This window comes from Solanum dulcamara, chromosome 10 (genome assembly GCF_947179165.1).
Source record: "Solanum dulcamara chromosome 10, daSolDulc1.2, whole genome shotgun sequence".
Taxonomy (NCBI): domain Eukaryota; kingdom Viridiplantae; phylum Streptophyta; class Magnoliopsida; order Solanales; family Solanaceae; genus Solanum; species Solanum dulcamara.
In genome coordinates, this window is record NC_077246.1 from 50,713,058 (window position 1) to 50,726,097 (window position 13,040).

At 33.5% G+C, this 13,040-nt stretch overlaps 1 protein-coding gene across 1 annotated transcript; it reads right to left on the reverse strand.

Moving 5' to 3' along the window:
* Nucleotides 1–1,989: 1,989 nt before the first annotated feature.
* Nucleotides 1,990–2,985, reverse strand: LOC129871319 (cytosolic sulfotransferase 17-like). The gene has a single exon (XM_055946219.1). It carries the CDS (start codon nucleotides 2,972–2,974, stop codon nucleotides 2,030–2,032), a length of 945 nt encoding a protein of 314 aa, XP_055802194.1. The 5' UTR covers nucleotides 2,975–2,985; the 3' UTR covers nucleotides 1,990–2,029.
* Nucleotides 2,986–13,040: the final 10,055 nt, after the last annotated feature.

Genomic DNA, 13,040 nt, shown 5'->3' on the forward strand with positions numbered 1-13,040 from the left:
GATAGTAATAAGAACAAAAAACAGATAGCCACAGAGAGATAATTAAGTAAGAGATAGAGGAATTCTTAATGATTCTCCTAGTTTGGATGACAAAGATCTCTGAAAAACAATGATATATAACAAAACTGACAGAAAATAAGTACAAAGTCGTGCATGTATAATAAAGTGAAATTTAGATGGTTACAATTAAGGGTATACATATGTTGATTTGGTTCAATTTTTTTATTTACCATACCAAATCAAACTAATAAGAGTCAGATCGATTTTTTCAGTTTTTCAATAAAATCTCTGCAACACAAAACATGCAACTGATGCTTCCAATTATTTTTTTTGTCCTAGTAAGATACAATAACTAAGTGGCACTTTTGAAGAAAATAAAAAATGCAAAATAAGTCATGCCATAATGCTAACATATAGTGTCCAAAAAAAAAAAAGAAGAAGATAAAGAAAACCCATAAAACAAGTACTATTAATAAGAAATAATGAAAACAAACGTGATTTGATTTGAGTTTTATTTGACTTACTAGATGTTTATCTTCTATAATTCTATAAAGACTTATTATACCATATAAAATTGTAGTTCAAACTTTAAATAATATATTAAGAAACATGAATTATGAAAAAATTTAACAAACACTTATAAATTACATTATAATAAATATTTCAAAGTATAAAATATTTGTAAAATTTGTATAAATATAATATTGATTTGGTTCGATTTCAATTTAATATTTTTTAGTGAAAATCAAATCAAATTAGTTATGATCGATTTTTTTTTCAACAATAAATTAAGTTAAATCAAATCACTAGTCTATTCTTTTTACAGTTTAGTTTAGTTTATCGATTTGGTACGATTTGTTGCATTCCTTTGAACACCCATAGTTACAATAGTGAGAAAGGGGGTGGGGTAAATTTATAGGTTAACCTAGTGGTAGCTGCTCCAATGATTCTCGCTCGCTTCAGCCGTTATATGGGTATGATTGTGGGCATTCAATGTGGTTAAAAGGACAGGTATTGTTTGAGTTATCTCTTGTACCAACATTATAAACCTTCGCGTATGGATGCTCCTGGGCTCCTACTGTTCAATGTGTGTATGACGGGTCTGAAAGCTTATTCTCGGATGGTCTAACAAGTCATTGATCCAACTGGCATTGATTGATTGTAGTCCCTAATGCCTTACACTTTTAAGCTCTCCAATTATTCCAAACATCATAGTCTCCAAGCAAATAAAACCTTCATTTGGATGCACCAGTTTTCAAAGTTATCTTTAATGAGCACAGAAACTTTTTATGTAGTTCCATAAGTGTTCTAAAACTTTTTCTACATTTGGTTGTCTCCCGGATATTCACCGATCGACTCTCATACCGAATGTTAGAAGAAATTTGGAGGGTAAGACAACTTAACAAACACTCAAAAGTTCACAAAAAGGCTAGCATACATGGATAATAATTTATAGGTGAATTACATTATGTACTATATTAATGTATATGTATTTTCATTAATTTAGTCTACACTTCACATATCTTCCGAAGTACATGTATAACACCAATAGACTTTGCTTCTTCCAAAGTAAATGAACAAATTCACACTCTAATACATGTATCTCAAAAACTAAGACACTCAATTAATACTCTAGTTCATAAACTATATGAAGAAGTTTAATGTTTTAACAATATAGTTGTGCTTTACGCTTTTTATCTTACGTGTCGATTTACTAAAAGTAAAGAAGCATTATTTGATTTTGAATGAAATTGTGCATCTCTCTTAATCTTTAGCCCAGAAATGTTTAAAAGAATAGAAAGTCAAAATTCATTTGGAAATAGATGAAGTGATACAAAACATTTATTATTAACGTTTGATAAAGTATTACAGCAATAGTTGGCGTTGCTAATTAATCTTTGAATGAAACTAAGGTAATAAATTTATTCTAATTAAAGGATACACATATATTTTTAATTAAAAGTGAAGGAAATTGGAATGGGAGGAATTACTAGAATCAGCTCCATGAAAATAAAGAAAATAGAAAATACTATATGCCATACATGAAACCAGATCCATGAAACTTGTCTCTTGTTAATACATCAATACGTTCAACTGTCATAGCATCCAGATAGTTTTTATGATCCCCAACAGCACCTTTTCTAAAGAAAGTATTGTAGGGAACTTGAAACCAACAAGGAAAATCCCCAGATTTGTTCACCTCATGGTTGCTCAGAATATCAAAGCTGCAATTCTTCACTATCTCATCTACTTCCTCCTCATTCTTAAATGGGCACCCTAGAAACTCCGCCAATTTCTTGACATGAATATTTGTGTCTTTCATTAGCTCTTCATATGTTATAAAGAATATATTTTTAGGTTTCTCCAAGCTTGCCTTTTTGAATCCCATAACATGATCATAATAAGGTCCACCAGGAAATATTCCAGAACAAAATTTCTCAATAGCTTCTTCGAGATGCCATAGTCCGTCTTGATCTGCATCCTTCCATTTATTTGTGAAATGCCACATTGATACCAACGTATCTTTAGGATTTCTTGTAATGTAAATAACTCGACATTTAGATGAATCGAAAGTGTTACCTAGAAGCTGGTAGGGAATATGAGTCGAATAAATCCTTGTTGAATCTTCAAGAGTTGTGATTGGAGATGATTGATCAGTTGTTCCAAAGACTTGGACCTCAAGCGTAGGAACAAGATCATGGGGATTGTGCTTCACTAATGACTCTTCTGAAGATCGATTTATGATGGAAAACACGAGAGATTTAAGCCATGTCGTTCCAGTTTTTGGAAAGGACCCTAAAATTACATCATTAGGAAGTGGCTTGAATTCACTAAGAACTCGAATAGTGTTTGGTACAAATTTAGGAAGGAACCAAAAACCATTTATTTGACAGACATAGTTTTTTCCCCACCAATTTTCCTTTGGTAAGGTTGCATGGATCTCATCATGGACAACTTCCAAGCTATTCACCATAACTATACTGAGAGGACTATATGTAATGAATAAGAGGATAATTATTAGGAGTCACTCCTACAAAGCTTACATATATAAATAGTGGTAAGAAGTAAGGATTAATATAATGTAGCTTAAATATTTGATGTAATTCAATATTTTCCAGAAAAGCCCGATCTCGACTTCCAAAATCTCCCACATGGGGCATTGGTTTAGGCCATTGGACCTTGTGATTCAGTATTGGTTCAGCAATAAATTTAAATGTTGTAAACACACAATTAAGGAGGGTGAATTGTGTCCTTTAGAATTTTATTTCTCTCACTAGCCATTGTAATGGTCACCCAATTAATGTGTGGTTTTACCAATGCTTACTACCACCACTTACAATATGATTTTGAGATGCTTATCACCAATGTATAATTTTAATTGACAAAAAAGGTTTATAAGTGATTTTCACGCGCTCACCAATAATGCAAATGTTATATCTATCTAACCACTTTCTCACTATAAAGTTAGGACTTTTACCCGGTATTTGGTTAGCAATAAATACACATGTATAACAAGAAATAATATAAATATCAGTAAAGTGTCATAATTTGTTCTTTTTGAAGTTTCATACCTTAATTAATGGGAGTATGATTTGTTATATATCTAAATTATCACTCATTAGTTTGAAAAACACACATCTCTTTTTTATTATACTCTCTTGATGTATGTGTACTACATGCACTCTCTCCTTTATTTTTAAAAAAATTATCACATAACATTCCACATGAACAAAATATTTTATCTTGACAAAAAATAAATAAATTTGTAGTATTAGTTAAAAGTTAAGATTAGAATATTATTAGATTAGGTATGAAACTTTCACTCTCAATAGTTTAGATTATTAAATTTGACAAGATTCTAGATAAATTAATTTGAATATATGGTAGAAAGATAATTCTTCATTGGTAAAGAAAGAAGGTAGTAACTTTGTAGGTGAAAGTTTGGTAAACCATAATTTGGTTGCACATGTTAAACCTTGACATTTTGATACATAGTGATGTCATGGATGACATCAAGAAGAAGAATTCATTCCTATAAATAGGTAGCTCTTGATTTATTTGAAATACACCTTTCACTTGTCTTCTCATCTTCTAAAACATTTGATCTTCTTTCTCTCTTATAGTATTTCACTTATATTTTTTTGGAGTGAAATAAATATTGGTTGGTTAGTCCGAGGATTAAGCAAAAGAAAATAAACTTTTATTGAACCTTGTAAATTTCCGGTGTTCTTTTTATTGTTGTCTTATTTACTATTTATTATCTGTCTTTAGATATAGTAGTCGTAATTTCACACTCTCTATATATTCGGCTTCCGCAACATTTGATATCAGAGTCAAGGTTTTATCAGAGTATGCTCTACGGTTGTAGCACAGTCTGCACTTCCACATCAAAAAAGATTTATTTTGGACTTTTGCAATTGTTAGATAATAAATAGTATTTGTAGCAAAAATGAAAGATAAGAAAAATGATGAGTCCACATTGAATGTAAATAATACTTCATTGTTGGCATCTTCGCTTCTGGCAAGAATTGTGTCAAATGCAAAATTTATAGTTGAAATTTTTGACGGGTCAGGAGATTTTGGAATGTGGCAGGGCAAGGTCCTTGATGTCTTTTTTCAACAAGGGCTAGACATTGCCATAGAAGAAAAGAAGCCAGGCGGTGTAGGAGAAGAAGATTATCAATCGTGTTGCTTGCGGTACCATTCAATCTTACCTTGCAAGAGAACAAAAGTATCCATACACAAAGAAAACTTTTGCAAGTAAATTGTGGAATGCATTGGAGGAGAAATTCTTGAAGAAAAATAGTCAAAATAAACTTTATATGAAAAAGAGACTGTTACACTTCACATATATCCCTGATAGCACAATAAATGATCATATCACTATCTTTAATAAATTGGTGACAGATTTGCAGAATATGAATGTAACTTTTACTGATGGAGATATGATCTTAATGTTGTTTTTCGATGCGTTCGAGTACCTTGAAACTACTCGACTTCATGGGAATGATGAAGTATCTCTCAAAGAAGTTTGTTCTGCCTTGTATAGTAGAAGCAGTATTTGTGAGAGGCCAATAGTAAAATCAGACGAGAATGAACGAAGGAAGATCCAAGTCAAGATCAAGACCTAGAAAAGATGAAAGTGCCTTTTGCCAAGAAAAGGAGCATTGAAAGAAATACTGTCCAAAGTTGAAAAGCAAGATCAAACCAAACAACAGGAAGACCGTCATGGATTCAAATGTAGCTGATTGTGATGACTATGATTTCTTGCTAGTTACAACGGAGTCATCCAAATCATCTGATGTGTGGTTGATGGACTCAGCTTGTAGCTATCATATGTGTCCCACTCGAGGCTGATTTGTTGTTTTACAAAATAGAGAATATGGAGTTATTCACACTGTAAATAATAATTCTTTTCCCGCATATGGTATTGGTTCAAACAAATTAAGAAATCATGATGGATTGAGCATAACACATATGTTCGATACGTATAGAATTTAAAGAAAAATCTCATTTCTGTAGGAGCCTAGAGTCAAGTGCAAAATTATTGCAGATAATGGGGTAATGAGAATATGCAGTGGTGCATTGGTGGTAATGAAGGAGATTGGAAGAAACAATAATATGTTCCACTATGGCAACAACCAGTGACGACAAGAAGGCAGAAATGACCAGGTTATGGCATATGCGCTGCGTACATTCTAGAGGAAAATCCTTAAAACATTTATGAGATCAAGAATTTCTGAAAGGAGTAAAAACTTGCAACTTAGAGTTTTGTGAGGATTGTATCATGGGAAAATAGACAAGGGTTAAATTTGGAACAACTATCCATAATACTAAAGGTATCTTGGATTATGTTCACTATGATATTTGGAGTGCTTCCAAAATACCTTCATTAGATGGAAAATACTATTTTGTAACCTTTGTTGATGATTTTTTCCGAAGGATGTGGGTGTATATGATGAAAACTAAAGATGAAGTATTGAGAATTTTTCTCAAATGAAAGGTGATGATAGAAACTCAAAGTGATAGAAAGATCAAGTGTCTTCGTACATATAATGGTGGAGAATACAAAAATAATTTTTTCCACAAGATTTGTGCAGATAATGGCACCGTCAGACATTTCACGTCAGAAATATACCACAATAGAATGGAGTGGCAAAACGCATAATCAAACTTTACTAGAGAAAGTTTGGTGTACGTTGTCCAATGCTGGCTTGGACAAAATATTTTGGGCTGATGCAATAACATATGCATGCCACCTCATTAATCTTCTACCATCTATTGCTATTGGTGGAAAGACACCATTAGAAAAATGGTATAAAAATGTGCTAAAGATTATGATTCTTTATATGTATTTAGCTCAATTGCATATTATCATGTAAAAGAGTCAAAATTGGACCCAAGAACAAAGAAAGCTCTATTTTTGGGGATTACTTCTGGAGTCAAGGAATACCGTTTATGGTTTTCTGAAATAAGAGAAAATATTTTTTAGTAGGGATGTTAACTTTGACGAATCTGCCTTGAAAAATAAGGTAACTATTGAAGATGTCAAACGAATTGATGGTGCTTCAAAGAAAGTATAGTTTGAGGGAAAAATAATTTTCCCAACAAAAAGAGAAAATGAGGAAACAACAGAAGATTTTCCTCTGAAACAAGAACCAGTTGAGGGGGAGATTCCATCTCACGAACCTCAACCACAATTTAAATTAATAGTAACTAGCAAGTAAAAGAGAATAATAAGAAAACTGGCTCGACTAATAGATATGATGGCTTGTGCAAGCACAATTGCACTTGATGGAATTCCTACCACTTATAAAGACGTAGTCCAAAGTTCAAAAGAAGAGAACTGGAGGATAGCCATGAATGAAGAAATGCAATTCCTTAATCAGAATCAAATATGAAAATTCGCCATCTCCCGAAGGGCAAGAAAATAATTGGGTGCAAATGGGTATATGCAAAGAAAGAAGGATTTCCTAATCAAAAAAATATTCGCTACAAAGAAATATTGATGGCCAAAGAATATGCTTAAAAAGAGGAAATTGATTATAATGAGGTATTTTCTCCAGTTGTGAAACACTCCTCCATTAGAGTTTTGTTGGCTTTGGTAGCACAATTGAATTTGGAACTAGTTCAGTTGGATGTAAAAATTATATTTTTACATTGAGACTTGAAAGAGGAAATGTACACGATTCAACTAAAAGAATTTAAAGTTGATGAAAAAAAAATATGGTGTGCAAACTTGAAAAATCATTGTATGAATTAAAATAATCATTTAGGCAATTATACAAATGATTTGACAAGTTTATGCTGCAACAAAAGTATAGAAGAAGCAAATACAATCATTGTGTGTATTTGCGCAAGCTTGAATACAAATACTTTATATATCTTCTCCTGTATGTTGATGAAATGTTGATAGCTTCTAAAAGCCAAGAGGAAATTGAAAAACTGAAAACTCAACTAAGAAAGGAGTTCGAGATGAAGGATTTGGGTGAGGCGAAGAAAATTCTTGGCATGGAGATTAAAAGAGATAGATATTCAAAGAAACTCTTTTTATCTCAAAAGGAATACTTGAAGAGGGTACTATACTGAGTTGGTATAAATGAAAAAACGAAGTTGGTTAGCACTCCGCTTGTTCCTCACTTTAAGCTTAGTGATTTTTTATTGCCAAAAACTGAAGCTGAACAACAATATATATCAAGAGTACCATATGTGAATGTTGTTGATAGCTTTATGTATGCATTGGTTTGCACAAGAACATATACTTCACATGATGTGGGAGTTGTAAGTAGGTATATGCATAATCTTGGAAAGGAACATTGGCAAGCTGTTAAATGAATTCTACCATATATTCATAATACTAAAGATATTGGTTTAGTTTTTAAGTAGGAAGATAGTCAATATCTTGTTGGATATTGTGAATCAGATTATGCAGGTGATTTGGAAAAATGAAGATCAACTACTGATTATGTTATTACTATTTCAAATGCTCTAGTTAGTTGGAGGTCTACTTTGCAGTCAACAGTTGCTTTGTCGACTACTGAGGCAGAGTATATGATGATTACCGAAATTATGAAGTGAAGATTAAGAGGGGAGTGATTTAAAATGATGTAGTCGACTATCCCAATAGTGTATTCGAATTGAACTGTAATTGAATATCACAAGCAACACAATATATAAAAAGCGTAAAGTAAATGAAGACAGAAAGATTTATCCTGGTTCGGAACACCGATGTGGTGCCTACTTCCACTCCTCTTGGGTTATAAGGGTTTTCCTTAGAGCTTTTTGTAAATGGTGAGAGTACAGATGAGTTTCACTATTGTCTCTAACAAAATGTTCTTCTAATTGACACAACCTCTACCTGTATAACCTATACATTTCTTTTTCTTTTTCTTCTACAATTGTATTCTTTACAAGAGTACAGAGTATTTATGAAAGATGAAAGAACTAATTGAGTACAAGTTCAAGTGAAGTTGTGTAAGTATCTTGATGGAGTCGAGGGTTCTTTTATATCCAGCTTTTTGGAGAGTAGATGTTAGCTCTGATTAGAAAAACCCAAGGGATTTTTTATTCAATCAAGGATTTGTAATGTTTCCTTGATTTAGTGTACATGTCCATATTAGATATATCCATGTATTCCTTTTGCTGTGGGATTTTGCTTTCTGCCTTATACATAAATCTTCTTTCCTTATCAACCTTGATTCTTGATATTGATGGTTCCTGATTGATCTTTGATAACCGAATCCAATCTTCTTTCCTTGATTCTTGATGTCAATGGGAATTGTTTTTCCTTCAGTTTGATAACAACTTGACACCGATTCCTTAATTTTCTCCCCTTTGGCCTAATCAGCTTGGCGTGATTTGTCTTGATTGATCTTCTTCCTTCCATATAGGTACTTTTTTCCTTTTTAATTTGTAGGCGTTGTATAGATTTTTCTGTACCAGAAATTCAGCCATTAGTCATTACTCAAAATACCATTGGTGCTAACAATCTCTCCATTTTTGATAATGACAATATAAAATATAAAATATGTAGTTGACTTCCCTTTCTGCTCCCCCTGGATTGTTCTTGAATATCTCCATACTTCCTACTTCCCTTATCTTGTTGGTTCCGTGATAACTATGCTCATTCTCCCCCTTTAGCATAATCAAAAAGGAAAACAACCACAAATAAAGGTACATATAGGTGTAGAAATATGTACTAGGAAAATATGTATGCACAGATAAGCATAGAAAGCATAGTATGAAAACACAACCAAAAGAAACTTAGCAGTTTAGAGTGTGGGGATGAAGAACCCCAATTTTACAGACCAAAAAACTAAAGGGACATATCCTTTGCAATAGAGTTTAACAAAAACAGTCTTAATAGTCACAAAAACAGATCAACGATGGCCATGGAAGTACTTGAGAGTGTTGAGAATGTTCCTGCAGAAAGAATCATAGGAACACTTAACATTCTTGAAAAAATTAGTATAACAAGTTTGAACAGAGACGACCAGCTCATAGTTGAAGGAATCAAATCCTACTCGAATAAAATCAACTTGCTTAATCAACCTGTTAACAGAATGAACCCCATCCTTCTTCATAGAATCCATAGACAAACGGAGCTTCCCTAGATCAACACAGATATCCTTTCTGTGCTGCAAAATTTGCCTAATCGACTCCTGCATAGCCTGCAAGTTAGTTTCTGGAGAGTCCAACCGTGTCTTAATTTCATCGACCTCCTTGAGTAGGAGGGAAGCAGAATCAGCAGAAACATGAGTGACTTTGGGTGTATCCATTCTTAACTTTAAGGACTCCTTTTTATGCCATTTTTTTGTCTATGAAAGTGTACCCCATACTCAAGAAGGTCCTAGAGTCATAAATAACAGAGATTTCCACCGGTTTGAAGTTTGACAGATCCAATAGAGAGTCAACTATGATGCGAGAGATGAGAAATCCATAGGAAAAACTGGCGAAGGACTAGGATCTTTAGCACTTTCAAGCATATATTTATGAATACAAGTGGCCTAATTGATATGACAATTTTTTCAAAGACAGAAAAAAACAAAAATATCCTTGTTAGAGATACTGCTGAGGGAACCTTTTCGAGGCACCGGAGTAGTAGAAATGATGTGGGCCAAAATACAGTTGTCAAAACAGAAAGACAATGAGCTGAAGTTAGATAAATCAGCATTGGATATCACTAGAAAACTCAAACCCAAACACATCTTTAAATAACTTTTTAGTCCAAAAATATAATTACCCAAAATGAGGGTTTCCAATTCTCCATTATCGTTAGATATACAAAGATTTGCATAAAATATACAAGTAGGTTCTTCAAAACATTAGCGACCACAAGGTTGTAATAGTAAGGACAACTTTTGAGCTCGAAGAAAAGAACTTACCCTCTAGCGAGAGTCCTACAGTTGCTCTAAGTTGACTACTCACCCAAGCACAATAGGCCTCTTCTTGAAAGAATCAAACTTTTTCTTATATTCAAGCCCCTAGAAATTTTACGTGTCTTCTGAACGATTTTGAAAAATTCGATTGAGCTTTCTTCTTTCCTTTTTCTTGACGGAAGAGGGTCATTTCTTTGAGATAGAGGGTTTAGCATACAAATCTGCTTTAGAGGACTCAGAGGAAAGGGAAAGGAACTCAATTTCAATGGATCTAAAGCAATTTTCAACAACACTCTTCAAAGAAGCCATGGAGCGAGTTCGAGTCATTATGAGAATAGGATGAGAAAAGAAGGAGATGAGTCGATTTCTTTAAAGAAGAGAGGAAGTTTAAGAGTTTAAGGAAGTGAATATAGATGTGATTTGAAAAGACCGCGAACAGGTTCTGAAAAAGGGAACATTAATCAAGGCACTCAATTAGTTCATGCAACATAAAAATTAAATATTCACCACATGTTTTACATAAATAGATCACTAATTAATTATTTTTTAATATCTAGATTTTTCCGAAGAAAACAAAATCTTTCCTCAAGCAATGGTTTTGTAAAAATATCAGCAAGCTGATTTTTAGAGTTAATAAATTCAAGTACAAAATCTCCATTTTTACATAATCTCTAATAAAATGATATTTAATATCAATATGTTTAGCTCTAGAGTGATGAACAATATATTTAGACAGACTGATAGCACTTGTGTTATCATAGAAAATTGGAACAACTTCATAAGATAAATCATAATCAAGTAATTAATGCATTATCCATAGTAATTGAGTGCCACAACTTTTGACAACAAGATATTCAAATTCAGTGGTTGATAAAGTTATGAAAGTTTGCTTTTTATTGTGCTAGGAGATTAAAGATTGTCCTAGCATTTGACATGTTCCACTAGTGCTTTTCTTTCATTTTTATCACCTATAAAATCAGCATCGGAATAACCCATTAGATCAAAATTTGATACGTGAGGATACCATAATCCCATTTCTAAAGTTACAATGTGATATCTTATAATTCTTTTCACAGCAGTGAGATGAGACTCATGGGAGTGCCAAATGCTTTTTCTTTATCCATTTAAAACCTTTTAATTATCGCCTTTGCATAGTTACCTTGATTGATAAAGGTCTTTTTGGATGTTTTCGTGATTTGAAGTCCGACAAAGAATGCGAGTTCTCTTATAAGACTCATTTCAAATTCTCCTTTCATAAGATTTGCAAAATTCTCACACAAAGAGGGGTTAGATCTTCCAAAAATAGTATCATATACATAAATTTGAATAATGAGAAGACTAGAATCATGTTTTTTAGTAAACAGGGTGGTATCGATCTTTCCTTGTTGAAATTTATTTAGAAGTAAAAAGGAGATTAGATGTTCATACCAAGCTTTAAGGGCATGTTTAAGACCATAGAGAGATTTAGAAAGTTTAAAAACATAGTCATGACAAGAAAGATTTTTGAAACTAGAAGGTTGTTTTACAAAAACTTCTTCATTTATGAAACCGTTTAAGAAGGCACTTTTGACATGCACTTGAAATAATTTGAATCTATTAAAAGAGACATACGCAAGAAGGATGCAAATATATTCTAACCTTGCCATCGAAGCAAACTTTTTGTCATAGTCAATACCTTTTTGTTGTGAGTAACCTTGAGCAACGAGTCTTGCTTTGTTTCTAATTACCTTTCCTTCTTCTTTCAGTTTGTTTTGGAAAAACCCTTTGGTTCCTATCACATATGTAAGACCCTAAAAGTTGGAAAGACAGAAAACGAGGAACAAAAGATGAAATATCATAAAAACTCAGCTTTCGGCACCAGGTGGCCTTCACGAGACTCACTACGAGCCATGAAAAAGATCATGGGCCATGAAGAGCCATCGTGGTCCATGCCTGTCAATTGGGTTTCAGTATTAAGGACCACGAGGGGCCATCACGAGCCGTAGTGAGGACCACAGACCATTATGGCTCCCGTGGTGGACAACTTGTAGGTCTCCTATCAGGGTCACTTTTTTGACCTACTTTCACAAACTGTATTGACCTCCACAGCCCATGAAGGTCTTCGTGAAGAAAGTCTTGAAACTTCCCTGCAAACTTCAGAAATACAAGTTCAAGGAAACCACCATAGGCCATTGTGCCTATAACGGGCTATGGTGGGTCTCGTGGTGGGCTGCATTCCCAAACCTTTCAGGAAAAATCTGAATTCCCTCACCATGGAGGGGACCATGGACCGTGGTGATGGTCCGTCCTGAGTTTTGAGTTCAGTTTTAATGAGGGTTACCCAAGGAAATCCTAGTAGCAACCTTTAGTCCCAAACTACATTATCCATGTAGGTTTACATATGCCACTATGGTGAAGCTAGTGGATCTACATAGCCAAGTTAAAAGAGTTACTTGTGGAGTATGCCCTAGCAAGGTAGCCTCCCCTGTCTAGATGCAGGAGTCATTGGTTTTCATATATTAGCTCGCATGGTCTTACATGTTGGTTAAAGGTCCTATCGCACACAGTTTCAGTTGAGTTATTAATTCTTGTGATGATTATGAGATTCGTTTGATGCATTGACCAAGGAGATAAATGTTTTTACTATTTTCATGACTTCATTCATGTTTTAAAGATATTGAT